This window comes from Coregonus lavaretus (genome assembly GCF_964263955.1).
Source record: "Coregonus lavaretus genome assembly, chromosome: 37".
NCBI classification, from domain to species: Eukaryota; Metazoa; Chordata; class Actinopteri; order Salmoniformes; family Salmonidae; genus Coregonus; species Coregonus lavaretus.
In genome coordinates, this window is record NC_140024.1 from 20,251,380 (window position 1) to 20,279,108 (window position 27,729).

The 27,729-nt window shown below is 43.2% G+C and overlaps 1 protein-coding gene and 1 long non-coding RNA gene across 2 annotated transcripts; both read left to right on the forward strand.

Annotated features, from left to right (window-relative positions):
- Positions 1–26,031, forward strand: LOC311111827 (enhancer of mRNA-decapping protein 3-like). The gene is made up of 7 exons (XM_084154698.1): positions 1–120; positions 682–856; positions 1,094–1,287; positions 6,246–6,614; positions 15,015–15,168; positions 23,286–23,503; positions 24,786–26,031. Exons 2-7 carry the CDS (start codon positions 693–695, stop codon positions 25,118–25,120), a joined length of 1,434 nt encoding a protein of 477 aa, XP_084010824.1. The 5' UTR covers positions 1–120; positions 682–692; the 3' UTR covers positions 25,121–26,031.
- LOC311111828 lies at positions 16,129–20,202 on the forward strand. Its single transcript, XR_014610794.1, has 3 exons — positions 16,129–16,217; positions 17,157–17,229; positions 20,193–20,202. It is a non-coding gene; the product is annotated as an uncharacterized lncRNA (long non-coding RNA).
- Positions 26,032–27,729: the final 1,698 nt, after the last annotated feature.

Below are 27,729 nucleotides of genomic sequence, written 5' to 3' on the forward strand. Positions count from 1 at the left end.
GGACTTGGGGGTGAAGGAAGTGACGTTGTGACCAGGAAACAACACAACTCTTCGAGTTCAGAAAGTGTTGTTAGCAAACTAGCAAATTCATCACAAAAAACTATCATACACAAGAACAAGGTATATCATTTTCAATTTTACCTCAAAGCGTTTCATGAATAACAAAAGGGTGGAGAGGATGGATATATTAATAACCGACGTTAGCCATGATCTCTGATTTAGCTACGCCAACGTTATCTAGTTAGCGTTCACAACAATTTGGCAGTAGCTAGCTATTTAGTTAGCTAGGTAGTTAGCCAGCTTTTAGATTGGAACAGCTAGTTAGTTACGTTATGTAGTTAGCTAGCTAGATACCGATTTAAAACAAATAGCGATAGCTAACTAGGGTATTTGACAGCTACATTGCCAGCTTATTTCCTAGCTAGCTAACGACGTCATTGCCAGAGTAGGTAAGTGATGAGTGAGTAGACAGCTTACATTAGGTAGCTAGTAGTAAACTACAAAGGGCTGTGGTTACCCTCTACTGTTAGCCCATTGTATAGCCAATGTAACTGGGATGCAACTCAAATAATTTTAGACCTGTAACCAAGTCCTTAGACTGTTTTACACCGTTAATTTCCCCTTGATCAGAACGCTATGATGTATTTGTGAAGTTGTTCTCCGTCTTCCATATATGCCTAGATCCAGAGAGAATGGCTGCAGACTGGTTAGGCAGTCTGGTGTCAATAAACTGTGGACCAACCCTGGGCATGTACCAGGGAGAAGTGTCATCTGTGGACCAGACTAGTCAGACCATCTCTCTCAGACAACCTTACCACAATGGGGTCAGGTGCCCTGTCCCTGAGGTCACCTTCAGGTAAGGCTTTCACATGGTGAAGTACAGAAAGATTAGCCTGAGTCACAGTTTCGGGAAATAATTTGCGGTGACAATGACATAGGAGTTTGAGTTTGCATTTGGCAAGACGGCACACACAGACATACTACATTCTGTGCATTGATCTAGTTATTTCACAAAGACATAGGGGCCTACTTATTTGTTTTAAGCAATCTGCTGTTAACATGCCTAACATACCAATGTTTACATTCTATGCAGTGCTATGGACATCAAAGAGCTCAAGTTCCTGGATATCCAAACTCAAAGTGGTGGCAGCAGAGCCAGTGCTGGACAGGGTGTCTTGTCTGATCCAGGCGTCATATCTTCAGGGCAGAGTGGTCAGAATAGCAGAGGTGGTTACCCTGCCAACAACACCCATTCCACCACCGCTCCTATTACCATTTTACGCAAAGGTGAGATGAGAGGACTAGTTTGAGAGTTTTATTTTTCAAACTGGTTGCAAGGCCCCAACGCAACATCCCCTCAGTTACCATCAATTGGGCTGGGGGACTTTTATACAGCGGTAGTGGAACACCACCTTCTATCAGCAGTTCTCCAGAAGCCACAAAGAGTGCTGTCTGACTGAGTGCATTTGAATAGGCCATGGGCTTCTTCAGTGTGTTCTAAAATGGCCACAGCCTTTCTTCTTATGCATTCGGAAAGTATTCAGACCCCTTGACCTTTTCCACATTTTGTTACGTTACAGCCTTATTCTAAAATTGATGAAATTATTTTTTTCCTCATCAATCTACACACAATACCCCATAATGACAAAGCAAAAACAGGTTTTTATAATTTTTTGCAAATGTATTAAAAATAAATAACAGAAATACCTTATTTACATAAGTATTCAGACCCTTTACGCAGTACTTTGCAACCAGTACAATTTTAGAATAAGGCTGTAACGTAACAAAATGTGGAAAAAGTCAAGGGGTCTGAATACTTCCTGAATGCACTGTATGTTTTGATAAGGTTTGTATCACAGCTAAAGTGGCCAAATAACTTCTTAAAATGAAGCACATTCATCCGCGTTACAAGGGGTTTAGAGCCTAAATGGCATACATAAGCAGCGCATGAGTTTCAAGTTTGGATAAGATAATTTTCACCATAAAAATTCACCTTTTATAATAAAAGCGTTACATTCATAATAGCATTTGCAGTCACTTTTGATAATGGTGTTTTCCCGCTAATGGAACATTTGCGCTTATAGCCTACTGCCATGCGCGCATTGCTGCGCTTATAATGTGAAGATATAGCCTAATAGTTTATCAACATTTTAAGCTAAATGTTCTGATCTGTTGCGTCAGCCACATTGCTTCAAAACGTTTTTTAAATTTGGGATCTATTGCTTCCCACAACTGTCCCAGACTATGTTTGGAATATTTATTTCTCGCACAGAATAGAATAGGTCGACTTTTGTACTATGGGGGATAGTAGATTGACATAGGCTAGTGCTTTTGCTGTTCGTTAGGCCTACTCATCTTGTTTGCTGACGAAAAGTAAATGTGGACAGTTCTTCCAATATCCTCAATATGCACCTCGGAATTGGATAAGGACGCGCGCAGTTGCATGCCCGATGTGTCTGACTTCACTTGTAGCCTGTGAGAAAGACCCGATCACGTGATGGAAGAAGGGCACAACGGCCACTGGCCGCAATAGGCATGGATTTTTTTAGGGTGCATTACGGCCACAAAGGGGATGCCGCCGTGATATTCGAGGCATTATCAAGTGCTTTTCAAATTGTGAATGAGAGACTAATGAAGTGTGGACAGCCTGCGCTAAAAACAAAGCAGAGCTCATGCCTTTCAAGCGACTTTTTTCAAATCATCATTAGAGTTGCATCATGCAGCCTTACAATGTATTAAAAATCTAAACATATAGCCCAACGTTTGTAGAACAACTAAAGTTACATTAACTCTAAATTAAGCATATAGGAGTACCTATTTCTTAGTTAACCGCTCAACACGGAGTAGCTGCACGTGCGCACTCTCTCAAATCGTTTGGTGAAAACATGTATATTTTATTCAGCTTTGTTCAATTGTGTTCATCATACTATAAAATAATGCCACGGAATTCTAAGCAAATCTTGTCTGCTAAATGAACTAGTGTAGCCCACAGCCATTTGGACAACTCAGAGTATTCTATTCTGTTCTTCTGAAATAGACTACATCTTCTTCATATCATGCTTCAATAAATAATGGATTTATTGTGAAGGTGTAGGCGATATTACATGGATTTATTTGACTTTTTTAAAATGTAGTTGTTCCAAATGTCTGTATCAGTGGCTTGTAGGCTATGTGTGGAAGCCAGGAGATGCTAAATGTGTGTATGTTAATTAACGGTAAATTACTGTGAGACTGACAGTTATTTGCTTGACAATCACCGGCTGACTAAATTTTGTGACCGCCACAGCCCTAGTAACGTAACAAAATGTGGAAAAAGTCTAGGGGTCTGAATACTTTCCGAATGCACTGTATATTGCACCAGAATCTTACACCATCACACTCAATGACTACATAACTTGTATCTCTGCCTTTGTTGCTTATGAGTGCGAGATGTAGGCTAATACATTTGACCTGCACTATATTTAGCCACTTCAAGTGTTTACTCATTGAATTTGGTGCCAACTGTAACAGTTAGTCCCATTTAGAAAGTACACTCAACACATTATCACATTGTGAATGAGGCTATTTCTCAATTATGACATGTTTACATAAGACAGTTTAAGCACAGCCATGAACATATTTCTCGCTATCTGACTGTGATTATAGAGCAGAAAGTTCTCATTGTTGATCTTTTCCTTATTAAGTGACCGGAGGAAATGTGAAACTAAAAGTATCAGTGTCACATGTAACTCCACTCCCTAATCTCTAGGCTCTGCACATTTGTCAGCAGTCACTGAAGCCGAGCCAACACATTGCTTCATCATAGTAACATTTATGCACTTTTCTGAGAGACACCTAGGCTCTGTGGATAGGAAGGGAAAGGTTGCCTCTGTGCAAAGGTTACACTTAGTCATGTTATGCTTTACCTGACCGGCGCATTCATACGTTTAGGGCTTCTGTTTCTTTTGTTTGGTCCCTGCTCTGTTATTTCTGTTTATCAGACACAGAAATCCCTGCAGTGTTTTGGCATAAATGTTTTAGTAAATGATTATCCTCGGCTGTACTATGAGAATAGTTTTCTATCATTTCTGCCAGGTATAATAACCACAACCCATAAAGCAGCAACCCTTTTAAAATAGCTACGTAGTAGTTATCTGCTTAATCAGTCTAGTTTATTTCTGTCTCTCTGGTGAACCGGTGTCCTTTCCTCTAGTCTATGGTGTCACCGGGTTACTATTAACAAGCCTGAGCCCCAGATTCCCATAGCGTGCTAAAGGCTTTTACCAAAGTTCCTCTTTACAATATGTGTGTGACTAAGATCAATAAACATTCCCCCCCTCGCTGTGTCTGCTCCTAAAGAGGAGGTTATGCAAGGCCTGGCCTACGTGCCTTAGTGCCCTTCTGTTCTCCGTCTCGTCTCCCTCCCTCTCTCCTGCTCAGAACAGGAAACCCCCCACAGGAAGCCATGTTGTCCCAGTGGCAGTGTGCTTGGAAGGGGGCAGACCATATCAATTGTGGAAGCACTGTTTACCTTTGCATTTTTTATTTTAATCTCCAGATTCTTGGGCCAACAGCCAAGGGCGCTAATGCACAAATTGCATGAGACCAAAGTGCTGAGTGGAAGGGGTTGGGCTGACCCTTTCACACGCAATGCCATGCCCCTAACCAGCCCCTTAGTGGGGGGCCATAGAAAGAAAGGGAGGTGGGGTTAGGGACTACTTATGCAAGATCATGGGCTATACAAATTATTTATAATTATCTGACATTAATGTTTCTGGGAGAGTTAGGATAGTCCTCTGCAAATCGAGTGGATTTTCTTGGATCTAAAATGACCTTGTTAAGAGGGTAATTGGGGGGGGGAAATAGCTCTTATTTTTGCATATACAAATGTTCCTATGCATACATGCTGTCAGCTTAGAGTCCTTTGTTTTTCCTGTGCCTCTGGTACATACCATTAACTGTACAGTAAAGCTCTTCTTTCCTGTTCTTGATTGGACAGTGTCACACACACATACACAGAGGGAGTTGTTGCGGCTGACTGACATGTTTTCCTTCTGTCAGTCTTAACTTGCATGTGAACACATTTCCCTCCACACAGCAACATGTTGACAAGCCTCACATGCTGTCACAGCACACTGTCACTCACTCCAGTTCCTGTGTGTTTATCTCACCGTTGTCATAGTGATTTATTTTTCTGTAAGAGTATTGGCCAACATTTGCTTGTAACGTGTGTAACTTAAATATGGGTCATGTTTAATCATTCTTTGAAATGTAGTTCACCGTGTAGTTTGTCAATGATGTTTCACATGGCTCAAGTTCATGTTTTGTTCAAATATCTCAGCCTTCATTGAACATAAGATTCTTTCTGTTCTCCACATTTTCACATCACTTCTATCAGACACTAGTACTAACTTGGTGTTCATTATTCTCTGCTTGACTTGGAGCATTGCCCAGTGCATTCAGGTATCTGATTCACTGAGATTTACAATAGACCTGTAGGTAATAATACTCTGTGTGGTTTCATTGTAATATGTTTGCCTATGTTGAAAAGCTAATGCACACATATGAACAGATTTTTTTTAAAGCAGTCCCTCACTCCCCTCCATTGTCGAAAATACATTGATATAGTAGCAAGTCTCAGATCAGTCGGTGTGATCGGATGACAACGCCATTGTGACAACAACAGTAGTGTGTACGTGACTTGACTGAGAGTCTTGGTGTGAATCTTGCGTGAGAGCCCAAAGTACCTAGCTGTCAGTGTGACACTTGCGTGCGACTGTGCTCTCTCTCTCTCTCTCTCTCTCTCTCTCTCTCTCTCTCTCTCTCTCTCTCTCTCTCTCTCTCTCTCTCTGTCTCTAGGTTAGCGTGAGACCTCAGCACGGTTAGGGTTGAAGACCCGGTTTTTCCAGTTTCTCATCTTAGTTCTTTTTGATTTGTTAGTGCGCCATGCATGTATCTAAACGTTGTGTGTTGAGGATTGTGTGTTGAGGATAGAAAACTACTAGCCTATATTATTAATGTTCTATTGACGTTGCTTGTTATCTAACTATAGCTCCTGATACAGCCATAGGATAAGATCAGTATTGAGGACATAGAGAGCAGACTGGAGTCCTGACAGAGATTAATGGACCCCAGTCTGAAAAATTACCCTCTTAACTGGGATTTGGGCTTGTGCACCATAATTGCTAGTCAGGCTACAGGCCTATGTACTGTAAAAATAAATCAGAATAAATCGTCCTCCTAATGTCTTGATTTATGTTAATCAGGTCCTCCAGCATCATCTAGTAACCGAGCGCCAAACCAGGCCACGCCGAAGAAGAACGGAGTGAAGAACGGAGTAGTAGGAGGAGGGGGGCAGATGAGGATCAGGGACGACGAGTGTTTTGGTGCTGAGGTGGACGAGGGTCTGGACACAGACTTTGACTTTGAGGGGAACCTGGCACTGTTCGACAAGGCAGCCGTGTTCTCGCAGATTGACGACACAGATTGCAATGGGGCACGTTCCCGTGGAACGCACGGTGGCGAACGCGGTACACCCACACGTTACCGTCACGACGAGAACATCCTGGAGGTCAAACCAGTCGTCTACCGGCAGATCACGGTCCCACAACACGGGGGCAAGGAGTACTGCACTGGTAAGAGAGAGAGAACAGAACACCCTCCATTGGCTCCATTCACATCCACCATGGGCAAGAGAGCGAGAGAGAGCACCACCCTCCATTCACATATATCTCACACATCCACATCTAGAGACCTGCTGCCCTGAGGGATAGACAGATAGAGCACTCTCCATTCACATCTGTCATCACACATTCACTTCCAGAGGCCTGCCAGTGCCCTTAGGCCCTGAGTGTCTCTCACCACAGCCACTGCATCTATTGAGGCGAAAAGTAGACCCATGAGTTTGGCTAAGCGAGCCAGACTAGTGGAGAGACTGGACATTGTGTACAGTTCTAAAATAGGCCTTAAACAAACAGGCAAGAAGAAAATTGCCCCTGTAATCGGACGCAACCGTGAGGGATTACAACAGTGTGGGTATTCTCAGTGAAGCCCATCGGGCTGGAGATGAGATGGGGGAGAGATATAGGTTCCTGTCACAGCCCCAGCCCGTGTGCAGCGTGTGGTTAAGAGGTTACGCCAGGCTGAGGCTCTCCCTCTCAGTAATCACTGCTGGCTTCTCCCTAAGGAGTGACACACCCACCATTCACACACTCTCTCTCTCACACACACACACACACAACCCTAATGAGCTACACTTCTCTGTCCATACACAGACTCTTGTTTGTCTTTCTCTCCTTTAAGATACTAGAATGTTTTTCATGTAGCTCAGAGATGGGAAAACCGCTGTAGATTGGTGACCCATTCAACCAGAGAATGGGGATTTACCATTAGATTTGTGAAAATTAAAAGAAATGATGAACGACAAGTTCTACCATCAGGATGTTTTCTGTTGCATACGTGTCTTGCGGACTGGTGATAATGAGTGTAGTGTTTGCTTTGGAATGTAGTTGAATTCCCCCTCCATGTCAGTGTTGTTGACTTTAGACAGAAATAGTATAAGTTCTCAGAGTGACAGTGTGGGTCTGATGTAGGCCTACATCTTGTGCTTCTGTGATGCAACACTGAAGCTCTTTGCTGGGTGTGGGTTTGACTGTCTCCTATAGGCCAGAGAGGGCCACCTCCCACTTTCGCAACGTGCTGGGCTGGCTGGGATCCTACTCTGGTTACTCTTTTGATTGAGGCAGCAGGTAACTTTTGAGCTTTGAGCTCACTGCCCCACCACACCATGCAGTCCCAATCTGGGAAGAGGAGCCGCTCTCCCACACCTCAACAACACTCTTTATAAGTGTGTTACATAATTGGTTTCATACAGGAGATAAGTGAATGGCACGCTATACTAGGCCCCTGGCCTGGATTCCAAGGTGTGACAAGAAGAGCAGCACCTATCACTCTGCTGGGCGCTGCAGGACTCACTGTAGGGATAGGGGATCAGTACCGGTCAAATCTGGTTTCTGGTGTTGGCATAAAGTGATATGGGTCTAAGTGGAACACAAGCTCACGCGCACAAACCGGCTCTCACACACGCATGCTCGCTCTCTCATTAGGGAAAAGAGGATAGCAATGCCAATACCATCGCTATTAGTCATAGAATGCATTCTGTGCCCCCATGGAGATAGGAGTGTTATGCTTCTGTTGCCAGCTGACTAAATACTCCCAGACAAAGATACTACACTGATACACCTAGCTGGATAACTTAATCCACTACGTGAAATGACTGACTACAAACATGTGAGCCTCAAATAGCCCGCTACACTACAGTACATACTGTACTGACATACAGGTATGTGCAATGTGCAGCAGTTTTTAGAAAGGGTTATGACATGGCACTTTTTTCTAAGTAGCCTAACATGGCCACCAGCCAGTGTTACCATGGTGACAGCAGTGCGGTGACTATGATGATGACAATGCGGGCCAGGCGGCCATTAAAAGCCTTGCCCCTGGTGCTGAGAACTGGGAGCTGAATGTGGACGCTTTTGTCTCCTTTTACCGAACAGGCTGGGCAGGTCTGCTACCTCTGCCTCTCTCTGTCTGAATGCTGTCATGCAAAGCTCCATCCTCTGTACCTTGTAATTATCAGACCGCTCTGAGCTTTACATAAACAGCACCTCTCATAGTCACACACAGGTTACCGCTCAAATGGCACCCTATTCCCTATATAGTGCACTACTTTTGCCAAGGGCCCATAGGGAATAGGGTGCCATTTGGGATGCATCCACACTACAAGTGGAACAAACCCTTACCCTACTCGAGGCTGCTCTCACCTGAATCCATTCCTATCCACAGCACTGTAAACATTTTAAATCAACAATCTGAGACAACAGAAAAGGGGCTAGGTTTAACAAATGTCTGGCTGCTAAGGTTGGCGTAACATTGTCTGTCTGCACGTAGACAAGTCGTCTGTAAGGGCTATCTATGTGGTGCATTATAGGCCTAATTATTCCGTTTCGATGGAAAAGGCATAGGTCTACTCTCCTTTGCTAATTCCTATGCGTGTTAAACCACTCTTCAACTACACGTCACAGGAGGTTGGTGGCACCTTCATTGGGGAGGACGGGCACGTGGTAATGGCTGGAATGGAAAAAGTGGAAAGGTATCAACAACATCGAACACATGGTTTCCATGTGTTTGATGCCATTCCGTTTGCTCCGTTCCAGCCATTATTATGAGCCGTCCTCCCCTCAGCAGCCTCCACTGCTACACGTGTACTCAAATCTCTTCAGTGCAAACACACTAAAGCCACAGAACAAATCAAATCACGGCCCTGTAAAAGTGACAGGAGAGAGAGCTGAGGACGAGTATGATATTCACAACTATTGATTCACTTGGTCCGGTGGCATGAGAGCAAATGGAACTTTCTAATCAGTTGACCTGCATTAATCTTAGTTATGAGGGCTGAGGTGATGGAGTCTTAGAGACTTGCACCCCCTTGGTACTGCAGCAGCAACAGGCCTGTAGTCTGGAGGAGCCTTGTGAAGCTGTGGAACCACACTCCCTGTTCTCTCCCTCTTTCTCTCTCCCCCCTCCCTCTCTCAGCGCCAGCCCTAATCACCCATGGCCCGCTTCCAGCCTGTGTGTGTGTATTGATTTCAGCTTCGACGTTCTCGTTGTCATGCTTGAAGGATTGCTTCCAGCTCAGTTTATTTTACTGCCCCTGCATGCTCCTGGCTACCCAGTTGAGCAGGTTGAGCATTGCGTGTAGTGGAGTGTGTGTGTATGTGCTGTGTGTGTGAGTGAGAGTACACAGGATCGGGTGGGGGGGAGCTGTAGCAGGGGAATTCCTTACAAACGCACCTAGCTGGCGGGATGGTTGAAAAGCAACTAGATTATAGTGCAACTCCCACTTCTCCCTCTTATTGCCTCTCCTCAGCGGCAGGTTGCATGACAAGGAGCAGTTGACTTTGCTGTGTGCTTATCGCTCGCGTGATTGGCCGAGGAATGGCGCAGCAGAGTAGACTGGGTTTCTCCCACCCCACTGTAACATATTACCTGTCTTTGTACTGGAACAGTGGGAGGGAGGTGGAGATACGGACAGGGAAGAGATAAGGTTCATTTCACCCAGGCACGACATCCGTCTGTCTGCTGTTTGCAGGTGTGTGTTTGCTTGTGTGTCACACTGCGTGTGTTCTGCCTTGAGTGATATGCCTATGTGTTTCTGATAGCTGAATGTGTGCCTGCATGCGCAGAATACATGAGGAGGGAGGACACGCTGAGCACTCAGTTGCCAGGCCAACGCTTTGGAACAGGCCATTAAGGTCTTACCTGCCTCCCAGTGGCTTCACTAGCCCCTCCAGCTAGTCTTTGATTCCTCTGTAGACTGTGCCATGGGCTATAGGTAGGGATTAGCACAGGGCTCTTTAAAGGGCTCCATGAGCAGCTACCAGAATAATGACACAGTCCTGGCAGCACCTAGGAGCCATGTGCCCTGGGCTGGTCTTTCCTAGATATCTTCTACTGTGTTGACACACAGACCTGAGCAGAGCTCTAGATGGATATACAGTTGAAGTCGGAAGTGTACATACACTTAGGTTGGAGTCATTAAAACTTGTTTTTCAACCACTCCACAAATTTCTTGTTAACAAACTATAGTTTTGGCAAGTCGGTTAGGACATCTACTTTGTGCATGCCACAAGTAATTTTTCCAACAATTGTTTACAGACAGATTATTTAACTTATAATTCACTGCTCATGGGCGGCAGGTAGCTTAGTGGTTAAGAGCGTTGTGCCAGTAACCGAAAGGTCGCTGGTTCTAATCCCCGAGCCGACTAGGTGAAAAATCTGTCTGTGCCCTTGAGCAAGGCACTTAACCCTAATTGCTCATGTAAGTCGCTCTGGATAAGAGCGTCTGCTAAATGACTAAAATGTAAATGTATCACAATTCCAGTGGGTCAGAAGTTTACATACACTGAGTTGACTGTGTCTTTAAACAGCTTGGAAAATTCCAGAAAATGTCATGGCTTTAGAAGCTTCTGATAGGCTAGTTGACATCATTTGAGTCAATTGGAGGTGTACCTGTGGATGTATTTCAAGGCCTACCTTCAAACTCAGTGCCTCTTTGCTTGACATCATGGGAAAATCAAAAGAAATCAGCCAAGACCTCAGAAAAACAATTGTAGACCTCCAAAAGTCTGGTTCATCCATGGGAGCAATTTCCAAACGCCTGAAGGTACCACGTTCATCTGTACAAACAATAGTACGCAAGTATAAACACCATGGGACCACGCAGCCATCATACCGCTCAGGAAGGAGACACGTTCTGTCTCCTAGAGATGAACGTACTTTGGTGCGAAAAGTGCAAATCAATCCCAGAACAACAGCAAAGGACCTTGTGAAGATGCTGGAGGAAACAGGTACATAAGTATCTATATCCACAGTAAAACGAGTCCTACATCAACATAACCTGAAAGGCCGCTCAGCAAGGAAGAAGCCACTGCTCCAAAACCGCCATTAAAAAGTCAGACTACGGTTTTCAACTGCACATGGGGACAAAGATCGTACTTTTTGGAGAAAATGTCCTCTGGGTCTGATTAAACAAAAATAGAACTGTTTGCCCATAATGACCATCGTTATGTTTGGAGGAAAAAGGGGAAGGCTTGCAAGTCGAAGAACACCATCCCAACCGTGAAGCACGGGGGTGGCAGCATCATGCTGTGGGGGTGCTTTGCTGCAGGAGGGTCTGGTGCACTTCACAAAATAGATGGCATCACGAGGAAGGAAAATAATGTGGATATATTGAAGCAACATCTCCAGACATCAGTCAGGAAGTTAAAGCTTGGTCGCAAATGGGTCTTCCAAATGGACAATGACCCCAAGCATACTTCCAAAGTTGTGGCAAAATGGCTTAAGGACAACAAAGTCAAGGTATTGGAGTGGCCATCACAAAGCCCTGACCTGAAAATGTGTGGGCAGAACTGAAAAAGCGTGTGCGAGCAAGGCCTACAAACCTGACTCAGTTACACCAGCTCTGTCAGGAGGAATGGGCCAAAATTCACCCAACTTATTGTGGGAAGCTTGTGGAAGGCTACCCGGAACGTTTGACCCAAGTTAAACGATTTAAAGGCAATGCTACCAAATACTAATTGAGTGTATGTAAACTTCTGACCCACTGGGAATGTAATGAAAGAAATAAAAGCTGAAATAAATCATTCACTCTACTATTATTCTTACATTTCACATTCTTAAAATAATGTGGTGATCCTAACTGACCTAAGACAGGGAATTTTTACTAGGATTAAATGTCATGAATTGTGAAAAACTGAGTTTAAATGTTTTTGGCTAAGGTGTATGTAAACTTCCGATTTCAACTGTATATACAGTACCAGTCAAAAGTTTGGACATGATTCCATATGTGGTATTTCATAGTTTTGATGTCTTCACTGTGTGTCCAAGCTTTTGACTGGTAGTGTGTGTGTATGTGTATATATATATATATATACATATACATACACACACACACCGTGGGGGAAAAAAGCATTTAGTCAGCCACAAATTGTGCAAGTTCTCCCACTTAAAAAGATGAGAGAAGCCTGTAATTTTCATCATAGGTACACGTCAACTATGACAGACAAAATGAGAAAAAAAAATCTCCAGAAAATCACATTGTAGGATTTTTAATGAATTTATTTGCAAATTATGGTGGAAAATAAGTATTTGGTCAATAACAAAAGTTTCTCAATACTTTGTTATATACCCTTTGTTGGCAGACACAGGTCAAACGTTTTCTGTAAGTCTTCACAAGGTTTTCACACACTGTTGCTGGTATTTTGGCCCATTCCGCCATGCAGATCTCCTCTAGAGCAGTGATGTTTTGGGGCTGTCGCTGGGCAACACGGACTTTCAACTCCCTCCAAAGATTTTCTATGGGGTTGAGATCTGGAGACTGGCTAGGCCACTCCAGGACCTTGAAATGCTTCTTACGAAGCCACTCCTTCGTTGCCCGGGTGGTGTGTTTGGGATCATTGTCATGCTGAAAGACCCAGCCACGTTTAATCTTCAATGCCCTTGCTGATGGAAAGAGGTTTTCACTCAAAATCTCACGATACATGGCCCCATTCATTCTTTCCTTTACACGGATCAGTCGTCCGTGCAGAAAAACAGCCCCAAAGCATGATGTTTCCACCCCCATGCTTCACAGTAGGTATGGTGTTCTTTGGATGCAACTCAGCATTCTTTGTCCTCCAAACACGACAAGTTGAGTTTTTACCTAAAAGTTCTATTTTGGTTTCATCTGACCATATGACATTCTCCCAATCCTCTTCTGGATCATCCAAATGCACTCTAGCAAACTTCAGACGGGCCTGGACATGTACTGGCTTAAGCAGGGGGACACGTCTTGCACTGCAGGATTTGAGTCCCTGGCGGCGTAGTGTGTTACTGATGGTAGGCTTTGTTACTTTGGTCCCAGCTCTCTGCAGGTCATTCACTAGGTCCCCCCGTGTGGTTCTGGGATTTTTGCTCACCGTTCTTGTGATCATTTTGACCCCACGGGGTGAGATCTTGCGTTGAGCCCCAGATCGAGGGAGATTATCAGTGGTCTTGTATGTCTTCCATTTCCTAATAATTGCTCCCACAGTTGATTTCTTCAAACCAAGCTGCTTACCTATTGCAGATTCAGTCTTCCCAGCCTAGTGCAGGTCTACAATTTTGTTTCTGGTGTCCTTTGACAGCTCTTTGGTCTTGGCCATAGTGGAGTTTGGAGTGTGACTGTTTGAGGTTGTGGACAGGTGTCTTTTATACTGATAACAAGTTCAAACAGGTGCCATTAATACAGGTAACGAGTGGAGGACAGAGGAGCCTCTTAAAGAAGAAGTTACAGGTCTGTGAGAGCCAGAAATCTTGCTTGTTTGTAGGTGACCAAATACTTATTTTCCACCATAATTTGCAAATAAATTCATAAAAAATCCTACAATGTGATTTTCTGGATTTTTTTCTCTCAATTTGTCTGTCATAGTTGACGTGTACCTATGATGAAAATTACAGGCTTCTCTCATCTTTTTAAGTGGGAGAACTTGCACAATTGGTGGCTTACTAAATACTTTTTTCCCCCACTGTATATGTATAAATAATGTGTATGGTCCTGGACCTGAGTATTCACTCAACAAGTCAAGCTGCAACACTCCCTCACACGCTAGCCATCATCATTCACACAGGTGTACCAACCAGTACACCTTAAGCTCCTGTTTTGAAGTTTCCCCTTTGTCATGGTACCCCTATGTTTAGGTGGAGCGCTCTGTGAGGTGTGGTGGTAGTGTGTGTGGGCCCGGGGGGGTGCTGCTGCCGGTGTCTTGCCCAGCCCAAAGCTCTGCTTTTGGGGATGCTGAGGGAGCTCAGCACAGATGAGCTGGAGCGTGATAACCCAGCCCCTCCAAAAGGCCATGGGGGAAAGCTAGGAGAGGCGGCTCACAGTTTTCATCCTCATGTTTTGTAAAGGGCTGCCAATCTCTTCTTTGTTGCGGTGGACAACAGTGACAAATGAGAGAGGAAGAAGGGAATCTTCCCTCCGTGATGGGAAAGAGATCAAGTCAAGGGAAGAGGCTTTCCCAAGGGAACTGGCTTTCCCAAGGGAACTGGCTTTCCCAAGGGAACTGGCTCCTCGCGTGAGGGGATGTGCTGCTTATACATAAACTCTTACTCCCTGAAGAGTTCCTGAGTGTGTGTGTGTGTGTGTGTGTGTGTGTGTGTGTGTGTGAGAGAGTGCGTTTGTCCTCATTGTAAAAGTTAATGTTGTTGGTGTATTATGCCTTCTAGTTCCTTTTGGGAATTTCCAGTTGCACTGATGATGAGGATTCTATGCTGTTCTATTTTTAGTGCCATTTCCATATTTTTCTGGAACTTTAAAAAAACTTCTGACATAAAAAAATACAATCCATTAATGGCAATCTCTCTCATCTCATAGCTACATATATTATAGTCTGGCACAATAACAACTAATACATTTTTATTTTCCCCTCTTGTCTCTCTCTCTCCTCTGACTGTAGACTCGGGCCTGGTTGTCCCCAGTGTGTCCTACGAGCTTCACAAGTGTCTTCTGGCTGCAGCGGAGCGGCATGGCCTGTCTCTGGAGCGGAGGCTGGAGATGACTGGTGTGTGTGCCAGCCAGATGGCCCTCACTCTACTGGGTGGCCCCAACCGGTGAGTGTCTGGGTGGGTTCCCTCTACGGTGGTGACATCACATCACATGCAACAGGCTTCATCGATACCAGAGTCGTGTTCAATAGGCACGAAACTAAAGAAAATGGTTTGAAACTGAGAGGTACTACAATATCTGAACTTCCCCAATAAGAAATGCTCGTTTTTGTTTTCAGTTGCAAAGCGTTTTGCTACAGTGTGCCCTAATGAACATGACCCAGGGTTATACAAACATGCCTTTGTCCTCCTATTTTTGTCAATTTTTCATTGTTTCTTGTATTGTTGCTGTGGTGATATACTGTAGTAAGGTGTTTTAAACAGGCAATTAACCTTAGAGCGCTCCCTGTAAAGCACTGATTAATGATGTATATAAACTCTAAATTGCTGATGCTATGTATTAGCCAATGAGAGGTTTTGAACCCACCGGTCAGACATATTGTCAGTCCTCAGAAGAAGTAGTCCTAGGAATGAATGGAATTCTACATTTTTTGTAGGAAATGTTTCAAGGACAAAATCTGATGTGTTTAAAGCTGCAATATGTATATTTTTGTATTGTATTTGTTCAAACGCTCTAATAATTCTCTAGTGGTTATCCAGTGTTATGCAACAGTAACAGTATTGTACCTCTAGCCTACCTGAGAACCCCTGTATTCATTGGTTTTCGTTTTCCCTGTCGGGTCAAATGTTGTGCTGCGCATAATGAGTTACGTGTTTCCGTCAGTGAGGAGGCCGTGCCACAGCTCAGGGATATTCTAACAGGTAGCCCGTATGATAGCTAGCTAGCTAGCTGAGCCCATGTCCACACTTGGCTTGCAGAGATAGCTAGCTTACAGACATGGCAGACGTGAGGGGTAAACGACCTGACCCAGCAGCAGCTACTCCTCCATCTAAGCCAAAGAAACAGAACTTTGGAGAGCAGACAGGCGAAAAGGGAAAGCTATAGAGCCCGGGCCAAGACTAGAGTAAACCTCGGATTTGTGTTCACAGTGGAGAGAACTAAGAGAGTTGAAAGGATTCAAAACCGACACAGTTTGCATTTTTTCTCCTGAAAGGTAAGACTTTGCTAGGTAAATGATATACATTTAAATTATGGTTTTGCAATTTAGTTGTAAAAATGTATGCGAATGTTATATTTTGGATTGCTTGTTTTGATTGTTTTCAAGCCACACATCCAATAGTTCGTATTAGCTTGTGTAGCTTGTTAGCTGGCTTTGTCATTGCTGCTTTATTTCATTTGAATATACAATTTAGCTTCACTAGTTAGTCCTAACTAGCTACCTAACTTATGTGTATAACGTTACTTGACCTTGTGTTATATTTCTGTGGTCTGAAAGTCAAGCTGTGATATTGGCTAACTAGCTACTTCACACACTACTCTACTGGCACGGAATAGCCATGATCATAAAGCTCATTTCAGATACACAAGATGAGACCAGATGCGACGGTTTGTTTGATCTGAAGGGTCTAGTTTTCCAAGGTTCAACATGTAGGCCCTGCGACAAGACGGATTCCAAGATTCAACATGTAAGTCTTGCGACAATACATATCAATTTAGCCAATCAAAGAACAGTGCGCTAACCATAGAGATTTGATTAAGCAGCTAACTAGCTAGCTAAGCAGAGAGCTAGATAGCTATTTTGCTGCACATAGCTAGCCTAGCTTGCTGACAAGTCACAAAGTGTACCCTGTTTCTGGTGCATGTATGTCATAACACTTGTTTGCTACAACACCTTGCCACAACAAGTGGCAGCTTTGTTTCAAAGTTTCATCACGTCATTGTAAAGAGTTACAGAGGAAACGGTGTCAACTGCACGTCTCTTCTTTTTGATCTGAATGCCCCGTCTTTAGTCAGCTGTTGTACAACACAACATTCTAAAACTAGCTAGTTTTGCCTTATGTCGGCTGTTGTATCTGAACTGGGCTTCATGGCTTGACGTCAAAGCTCTCAAAAATATATTTGAACTTGATATATTATTTTTATGTCATGAAAGGAATAAATCGACAACACCTAGCAAGCCTGTTTCCAGCTCCACCATTGTTGAGTATTGGAGCAGAATCAGATCGGTAAGCACAGACTTTAGCAAAGTGTTTTTGACCATGTTGTATGTTCCATCATTGTGTTTCCCTTAGCTGGCCAAGAACAATAATGTTTTACCTAATAACAAAGTAGCATATTTTAATGCTAGGAATCTATCTAGCTAATCTGTTTAGGAAAATGAACTACCCAGGATTTACTTTGAGTATTGATGACATTCTATCCCAACATTATCCTACTGCACAGAGATGTTACTATGTTATTCCCCATTTGAGATGTCTGGATGAGATGGAAACAGACATAGGCCAAAAGATACAGATGGATTGGGTGTATAAGACTGCAACATTACATTATATTAAATTACTGGAAACATGAATTCCTCATTCTGTCTAATAGCCTCCTTCTCCAATGAATGTATTTACCCTGGAAATATATGACTGATGGTCATCAAAGCAATTCTGCCATAGTTGTAAAATTGTATTCCATATTGGGATTGATGGGCAATGTTTTATTTGTTGTCTATCTAGGTCAGGGATGGTCAACTCCAGTCCTCGGTGGCTTGATTGGTGACAAACTTTTGCCCCAGCTGACACACCTTACTCCAATAATCAACTAATCATGGTCCTTACCTCATTTCTACCAGCATGTCACCTGTGCAACTAGAGGTGGAAAACACTAGATATCCTTTACTCCACACACAGAGACCCATACAAAGCTCTCTCTCACCCTCCATTTGGCAAATCTGACCGTAACTCTATCCTCCTGATTCCTGCTTACAAGCAAAAACTCAAACAGGAAGTACCAGTGACGCGCTCAATACAAAAGTGGTCCGATGAAGCGGATGCTAAACTACAGGACTGTTTCACTAGCACAGACTGGAATATGTTCCGGGACTCATCCGATGGCATTGAGGAGTTTACAACATCAGTCACCGGCTTCATTAAGTCCATTGATGACGTCATCCCCACAGTGACCATACGTACTGTACATATCCCAACCAGAAGCCATGGATTACAGGCAACATCCGCACTGAGCTAAAGGCTAGAGCTGCCGCTTTCAAGGAGCGGTACACTAACCCGGAAGTTTATAAGAAATCCCGCTACGCCCTCTGGCAAATCATCAAACAGGCAAATTGTCAATACAAGACTAAGATCGAATCCTACTACACCGGCTCTGATGCTCGTCGGATGTAGCAGGGCTTGCAAACTATCACGGATTACAAAGGGAAACCCAGCTGTGAGCTGCGCAGTGACATGAGCCTGCCAGACGAGCTGTGAGTGCTACAGGGCAAAAGTAATTTAGGCAGGTTACTTTGACGTTCTTGTGCACGGGGACTATAGTGGTCTGCTTGAAAGAAATTGGTATTACAGACTGGGTCAGGGATAGGTTGAAAATGTCAGTGAAGACACTTGCCAGCTGGTCAGTGCATGCTCTAATTACGCATCCTGGTATTCCATCTGGCCCCGCGGCCTTGCGAATGTTAAGCAGTTTAATTCTTAAAAGTCTAAGCCGGTGGGGGTTCTAAGATGACATATGCAATTGTTTTAAAATCATTTACCTATTGGATTTTGAATTTTAAGACCCATTTAGGTATAAATAAAAAATTAATATTGAATTTGGCCTTTATTACTATAGCCCAGAGAAACGCATTGTATAACACATTCATAAATGGCAACAAAGACAGTCCAAAAATAAATCACAAGAAACAAGGTTTTGAAGTGTCTGTCCTATATCTTGGAGATATAAGAAAGCAATGGGGGAAATAAATGGTCCCATTTTTATGGGTAGGCACAGAACTACCTTCATATTTCCATTAATTTTTTTACAAACCGGGACCGGTTACCTTGAGACGAGTCCCGTGGGGGTCGTAGAGTAAAATGGAGACCACCATCGTTAGAATATCCCCTTTCCATAGAGTGGTCATAATAGTTTGTAGGTCAAACCGTTCGGATGCTACAGACGTTTCCGTGAGAAGACCAATTTTTGGGATGTTTTATGGTTTGATAAACACAGCTCTAGTTCTGATACCTTTCACCGCAGATGTGGAAGTGCGACATAGGCGGATGCGGTGGATTGAGACGCATCCAATGCAAAAAAACATATCTCACCAGTGCGTCAATCGACTCAAGGGGATTTTAAAGGTCTTACTCGATCAGCTACGGAGAGCGAGATCATACAGTAGTCAGGAACAGCTGGTGCTCTCATACATGGTTCAGTGTTGCTTGCCTTGAAGCGAGCATAGAAGGCATTTAGCTCTTCTGGTAGGCTCATGTCGCTGGGCAGTTTGCGGCTGGGTTTCGCTTTGTAATCCATGATAGTTTGCAAGCCCTGCCACTTCCGTAGAGCGTCAGAGCTGGCGTAGTAGTTTCCAATCTTAGTCCTGTATTGACGTTTTGCCAGTTTGATGGCTTGCCGGAGGTCTTTGCGGAATTTCTTATAAGTGTCCGGATTAGTCCTGCTCCTTGAAAGCGGCAACTCTAGCCTTTTAGCTCAGTGCAAATGTTGCCTGTAATCCATGGCTTCTGGTTGGGGTACGTACGGTCACTGTTGGGAAGACATCGTCGATGCACTTATTAATGAAGCCAGTGACTGATGTGGTTTAACTCCTCAATGTTATCGGATGAATCCCGGAACATATTCCAGTCTGTGCTAGCGAAACAGTCCTGTAGCTTAACATTCGCTTCATTGGACCACTTCCGTTTTGAGCGCGTCACTGGTACTTCCTGTTTTGAGTTTTTGCTTTCAAGCAGGAAGCAGGGAGATAGAGTTATGATCTGATTTGCCAAAGGGAGGGCATTGTATGTGTTTCTGTATGTGGAGTAAAGGTGATCTAGAGTTTTGTCGCCTCTAGTTGCACAGGTGACATGCTGGTAAAAATTTGGTAAAACGGATCAAAACCAGACTGTAATATTTTCAACAGATGTCAACACTACACTGATGGTAATGAAATTCTATAGACAAAATACTCACCAAATATTATTCTATCTTTCAGCTAAAGGAGATGGTGTCTACGCATTGAAAACTGCACAGGACTACACCTACATCCCAGAACTTCAGAGAGCAGTGTTGAAAAGACTCTCAATTGGGGCTAACAAGGAGAATGATCCTGAGATCAGATGACCCAAGACTCCCTGAAGTGCCACCACCAACAACGGCTGACCTGCTACAAGTTCGAGGAGATGTCGACACGCAACACAGGATGCAGTTAGCACACCTTTGAGCGGGGAAGGACCTGAGCTCTCCGTTTTGTCAGACTTGGTCGTTCCCAGGAAGTGTGTGAACCTGTGGAGTACTCAGAAATATTGTTGAAAGAGTTGGGCCTACAACCAAACATATATAAATCATATAAATAAGGGATGTTTGTGTGGGCAACAATAAACTTGTGTGAGAAACAATATTTGTGCATTCTTTATCTAGCAAATTGGCATCATTATGGAATGGTTTTAGAATTATTTACTAAACTGTTCTCTTTTCCTGGATATCTATGCTCTTGGCAGTTTTCACTTCAAATTAGCAGACCTACAGGTGGGTAGATATCCAGAAAGACGGCTGTACCACCCTGGTGTAAATACAGTACAAAACAAGTCGGTCCGATTACACAGATCAGGTCAAATAAAGTTTTATTAGGGAGATTAACAAGCATATACGGTATTATCTTTCAACTTCCTGAAATAACAAAAGCACAGTGAAAGGAAAACATTCTGATAAAGTACTGAACTGGTAAAGTACTGAAGTGATGTCACCCAGACTAAGGACAAAATCACAAAAAGATTACTTACAAAGATCTCACCAAATGGAGTATTTTTCCTAATTGGGAAAGTGTTCCGTAAACATACTTGGTAATAAATCACTGAAATAGTGCAGTGGTGAAATGGCAGTGGTTGTGTTGTATGCTGTAGGAGTCTCCCTGCAATTTAGGCAGGTGCACCAGCAAGGCTGTCCGCGATGTGGGATGTCTGGAGATCCTGGGATAGCTCTCCGGTACTCCATGATGCCAAAAATCACTCCAGTTAGATTAACTTAATTACAGCATGCAGACAAATGTTGTGTGATAAGATTTGAATGTTGTGAAACATGTATACAGTACCACAGGTGAAAGATTTTTACTAACCTTAATCTCGGCCAGCCTCTCTTCTTGCAGTTGGGCAGATCTTTTCAAGTTCTTCCTGTCCAATTCTTTCTGCAGCCCTGCCTGTGCCCCTTATGGCCCACGGCTCTTCATTACTGGAATCCTACAGGAAATAAGATGTACACAACACTGTTATTATGATTGTATTGTAATGTTCACTACATGGTCTTTTTATGTATAACCAATATTGATTTTCATGCAGAAGGGTCGAGTATCACACTTCTACAATCACTGCACAACGTCTTCATATGTAGCCATAGCTCTCGAGAATCAAGGGGCCATCCCAGTAATATTATTAGCTAGCTAGTATAGGAGTCAGAAGGGCAAATGACTGAATGCATGCCAAAGTTATTTTACATGAATGCAGATCTATGAAGTCAAATAGCTAATTTACATTTTAATCATTTAGCAGACGCTCTTATCCAGAGCGACTTACAGTTAGTGAGTGCATACATTTTCATACTGGCCCCCCGTGGGAAACGAACCGACAACCCTGTCGTTGCAAGCGCCATGCTCTACCAACTGAGCTTCAGGGGACTAATGTACTAAGTTAGCAATCTGACGATAGCTATCAAGCTATCTAATATTGTATCAGGCAGGGAAATTCACGGTAGCTATTCTCAACCATGTAGCTAAGTTTGCTAGCTAGCTACCTTGACATTGCTAGCGTTAGCTACCTTTCTGGCTGACAACAACGTGAATATTTTTTATTAGAATATAAAAAACGAGGATTATAGCCGGCATATAAAAAGCCCCCAGGGGTCCCAGGACAAAGTTTGGGAAACCCTGCACTAGATAACACAGCCATAGCGGCTGTTGATGCTAAGTCATCCCATCGGCGACTACCAATGAGAGATGGGGTTTATGGGAAATCGTGTTCAAATCTAGAACAAAATACCGCATTCTTGCCAGAGGGATCTCCAAAAACATCTGTACACACATAGTTACGCAGTGAAGCTTTAACCATTTTTTTGTTGTTGTAGTGGGTACATTAACATTAGTACTTTCTAAAAATTATACTTTAAATAAATGTTTTTGGGGTTTTTTTTAAATATTTTTTTTGCTCACAAAATATAATTACAAAATATGCATTAAGGTGTCTGTAATAGAATAAACATTGCAAAAACAAATGTAGACATTAATTAATGAATTTTTTTGTGTAGCTTCCCAAAAACAATTTTTTTACAACGTGGAGGGAGTACCAAAATGGAGGCGTGGTAGCTTCAAAACAACGCCCCCTGTACGTCATCTAGTGTATATTCAATAATTTTACTGATTCTCCCTGTTAAGTCAGGGAATGTCTGACAGGCTGTGAATCTCCCATTTCCCCTCTGCTTCAGGCTTTTCTCTTTGTGCGTGTGAAGGAGTCAGTGCAAACGCCATAATTATGATGAATAGACGGTGGCTTTAGCAGTTAATCATGACAGAAAGCCAATACTTTGAATGGAAAGGTGTAGCAGCATATTGAAAGCATGAGGTGTTTATGATCGACAGGACACAATGCTCCACTGACCTTGATTACAATGACTGCAGATAAAGTCTTCCTCTGGTGTTTATGCTGTAGTTGAAGAGTAGTGTTTTTTATAAGAAAGGGAAACCCTTAGTTCCTAACTTTAACTTGCACAACAACCAGTTTTCAATTCATTATCTCAATTAGGACATTAAAGTTTGTCTAATCTACCGGTAATCAAATATCACAGGCCTTGGCATGTACTCTTTGTACTGATAGCCTAGCGGTTAAGAGGTTAGGCCAGTAACCGAATGGTTGCTGGTTCGAATCCCCGAGCTGATTAGGTGATATCTGTCAATGTGCCTTTGAGCAAGGCACTTATCCCTAATTGCTCCTGGATAAAAGCGTCTGCTAAATGACTAAAATAAAAATAAAATTTAAGTACAATGATAAGAAATCAAAATAAGACAACAAAAAAATCACAAATGTCTCTTGGATGTCCCCAGGCTGACCCCTAAGAATAATCACCAACGTCCCACGGTAGCCCTGCTGTGCGGCCCCCATGTCCAGGGGGCCCAGGGCATCAGCTGTGGACGGCACCTGGCCAACCACGAGGTGGAGGTCATCCTCTTCCTCCCCAACTTGGTCAAGATGCAGGAGTCCATAACCAACGAGCTCGCCCTCTACAGCAAGACCAGCGGCAAGCAGGTGGCCAGCATCAAAGGTACCGACTCATGCTGACTAACATAGATTTGTCCTCTGTTCACAAATATTATCTGCTTTTGAAATCATTAGATGTGATGAGACTGTAGATAGAAAGGTAAATGGACTGTAGGTAGTGAAGATAGTGAATCCACTTCCTTGTAGTGTGTTCTTTTGTTAGCATGAGCTGTATAAAAAATCCATTGTTTTCTAATCTAGAGTAGACACTTCCCTCTGTTATATTCACAACAAGCAACAATTTCAAAGATTTTACTGAGTTACAGTTCATTAGGCCCTAATCTATGGATTTCACATGACTGGTCCAGAGCATCCAAAACATGCTAAATGGGTGACCTGTCTGAGTATGTAGGCCATGGAAGAACTGGGACATTTTCAGCTTCCAGGAATTGTGTACAGATCCTTGCGACATGGGTCTGTGCATTATCATGCTGAAACAAGAGGTGATGGCGGTGGATGAATGGCACGAACATGGGCCTCAGGATCTCGTCACGGTAACTGTGTACATTCCAGTTGCCATCGATAAAATGCAATTGTGTGCGTTGTCTGTAGCTTATGCCTGCCCATACCATAACCCGACCGCCACCATGGGGCATTCTGTTCACAACGTTGACATCAGCAAACCGCTCGCCCACACAACGCCATACACGTGGTCTGTGGTAGTGAGGCCAGTTGAACGTACTGCCAAATTATCTAAAACGACGTTTGAGGCGGTTTATGGTAGAGAAATGTACATTAAATTATCTGGCAACAGCTCTCGTGGACATTCCTGCAGTCACCATGCAAATTGCACGTTCCCTCAACTTGACATCTGTGGTATTGTGTTGTGTGACACAACTGCACATTTTAGAGTGGCCTTTTATTGTCCCCAGCACAAGGTGCACCTGTGTAATGATCATACTGTTTAATAAGCTTCTTGATATGCCACACCTGTCAGGTGGATGGATTATCTTGGCAAAGGATAAATGCTCACTAACAGGGATGAAAACAAATTTGTGCCCAACATTTGAGATAAACAAGCTTTTTGTGTGTATGGAACATTTCTGTGATCTTTTATTTCAGCTCATGAAACATGGGCCCAACACTTTACATGTTGCGTTAATATTTCCGTTCAGTATAGTTAGACACATAAGGCACAATCAGCTAGACACTGTAAAATCAGTGCTTCTTGTCTGCTTTTAACAGTGGTACACTGAAACAATGTTGCCCTCTGCTGGAGGTGTAGCTACTCGGAAGCTTTAAGTTCAAACCCTGATCTCTGTCCCGCTCTCTCCTCCTCCTCCTAGACCTGCCGGTCAGCCCAGTGGACCTGGTCATCAACTGTCTGGACTGCCATGAGAACGGCTTCCTGAGGGACCAGGCCTGGTACCTGGCGGCTGCAGACTGGGCCAACCAGAACAGGGCTCCGGTGCTCAGCATTGACCCTCCAGTGAGTGGCCAGAAGCAGGCCGTGGAGGCCAAGTGGACTCTGTCTTTGGGCCTGCCCTTGCCTCTGGATGGTGGGGAGGCTAGGGTCTACCTGTGTGACATTGGGGTACCCAAGCAGGTGTTCCAGGAAGTGGGCATCAACTACCATTCGCCCTTCGGCTGCAAATTCGTTATTCCTTTACACTCTGCATAGCAGGACCTCCTACAACCCTGTGTTTTCATTCTAGTGAAATACAGAAGGACAATGCACACAGATATAGGACCAGCCTCAATTCCTGCAAGTCCTGATAGTTAGAGACTTCCAGGTGCAGTGTCAAGGCCTTCTTAGAGGGTGATGTGTACAGTTACTGAAAATAAGTTGTGGGGGGATTTCTTAAAACAGAATGTGCACTTAATTGTGTTGCTGGTTGGTATTTGTTTTCCCTTTGCTCCTGGTTGACCCCTGGGAGTGTATCGCGTGCCGTGAAGTACCACTGGAGAAGGGGAAAGCTCTAAGAGGAGGGCTTCCTGTCTTGTTGGGCTTTGTGATAAGGGCTATGTGTATGTATTGCCCACCTCTATCAGCCAGTCTGAGTATGTTATGTTTACAGAGAGCTGACTGACCGCTATGAGTCAGTCTCTGTCTATGACCCCTGACCCTGACCGTGTGACCAGCCCTGGGCCTGAGACACACATCCTGTTTCCTACCGTAGATTGTGTGTGGACTGGAGACAACGGGACCTGGCTGACCCAGTGCCCCACAGCAGAGCTCAATCTCTCTGGGAAAATCCCTATGATCTGAATTTGAGATTTTGGTTGAAATGCCCTGACTCTCACTAAATTAAATTGGTGTGTTTCTCTTAAATGTGACTTTTTGGTCAGCATCGATTGTAGCGATTTTCAATTGAAATTTGTAATTTAGCTAGCACTGGTATCAACTAGGCAAAAACCAATTTGTTTGTCCTCTTTTCTCAATTATCTCAGAAGAAAATGTTTAAGAATTTGTTTGTTTTTGATAAATAGGGAAGATGTTTTGCCTTTGTTTGAATGCATATATTTTCTAAACTGCATCTGGGCTATATTTTTAACAACGCTGCAAAGAAAGCTGTAAAGTGGTGCTCAACACTTTTGTTTCAGTGTATTGGTGTTACCATAGAAACAAATAGTTTCTGTCTTTTGCACTTCTCATATGAAATAATATCTTTGTTTGACACCTGTCAGATAAGGCCACATACAGGCATATAATAGTTTACAAGGGTATGCATATTAATCTGTTAAGTAGCTATACATGGTAGCGAGGTACACATCCTCTGTTGCCGTGGCTGTGTTCTTGCTTCAGGTTTTGGTAAAGTGTAATTTGCCAGACAGTACCATTTAGTTTACACTTAGTATTACAGCATTTGTCAAGAAACATAAAGGTCAAGTTAGTTTTTCTAGTAGTAGCCATTCTACCATTTAATTCACTTTATGATAGGATTGGGTTTGTATTTCATTTGTATAAGCAATATGTCAATTCAATTCCAAACACAAGCCTTAGATGTGCAGCTAAACAGAGTGGCCACAGTAGATAATACTTATTTTTTTACTTCCAATCATTTTGAAAGCGGATCTTTAAATGCACTTGAGCCAGAATTGGATTTGTGTGAGACGTTCGGTGGTTGTGTAAACAGATCTGTGATTGCAGGCCTATTTGGTCACGTACTGGCCAGGATGTCTGAATTATGTTTGCAAACGATGAGCAATTTTTTAAAACACTCGGTGCATCTTAGAATGGTTGAGTTTTGCTCTGCTGCAGAGTGCAGACATCCTGTTTTGGGGAGTTTTTGTGAATGGGTTAGATTTAGGTTTGGCTATGTTTCTCCCAGGGCAGTTTTCAGTCACTGGGCAGTCATTGAGGCTGACTGCTGTGTTGAAAACTGTATTTTACTCTTTTTTTTATTCTAAATCCAATTATTGGTGTGTTTGCACATCTTCATGGGTAGTCTATGAGGATTTATCTGAATTGATCGGGTTACAACTTTGCAAACATTCATATGACTTGGAAATACTATCTTGTCTGTGTATCAGCTCTGCTCTACATTTCCAAACGACCAAATCAGACTATTGTTAATAGTGCATTAAGTGCATACAGCGCATGTTGCTCCATTTCAAGGTCATGTAATACAGTGAATCAATGGCATCTGTCGCCAGTTGTGTTCTAGCTGGTAGGACTCTTTGAGTTTTCATTTGTTTTTGTTTATCTCTGGTAATGTTGCTCAATAATGCTGTGTTTCTCAACAATGTGTCGCAATGAGCTTTCTCACTTATTACAAGTGTATGTAGCCTATTTTTGTAAATGTATGCCATCTCACTTGCAGTGTCTGTAGTTGGCACCTGCAGTATCTACATAACATGTTATGATGTGAGAATAGAACAACACAATGTATCATTATAAAGCATCCAAGACACGTATTTGAGCCTAGTTGTTGGGCTCCTTGAGGCTGCTGCTGTTGTCAGCTTTGAGAGGAATGCCATCAGATGGCCTGTTCCTGCATGCGATGCCAGAGAGTTATGGATGCTGAGGTGCGAAATCTTACAGGAGATGCTTTTTTTTTGTCACCTAAAAGTGCTACTTTCAGAAATTTTTCCCAGGGAATTATTGTATTGTATTGTGACACTCCAGCCCAGACAGATGTGAATTTATTTTTAAGTGATTTATGGTCATATTGTTACAAAAGATTTGCCAGAAAACAGGCCATGTTTTTGCACAGACAATTAGTCATTTTCTTAAGGACTCACAGTAATTGTTTTTGGGAAGTGTCCTCGTGGTAGCTAGCAATGGGA

Excerpts from the sequence above, each read along its gene's own strand:
- LOC311111827 (XM_084154698.1), top strand. The coding sequence starts at position 693 with ATGGCTGCAGACTGGTTAGGCAGTCTGGTGTCAATAAACTGTGGACCA. Across the intron at positions 857-1,093 it reads GTCCCTGAGGTCACCTTCAG|TGCTATGGACATCAAAGAGC; the intron begins GTAAGGCTTTCA and ends CATTCTATGCAG. Across the intron at positions 15,169-23,285 it reads CTACTGGGTGGCCCCAACCG|GCTGACCCCTAAGAATAATC; the intron begins GTGAGTGTCTGG and ends GGATGTCCCCAG.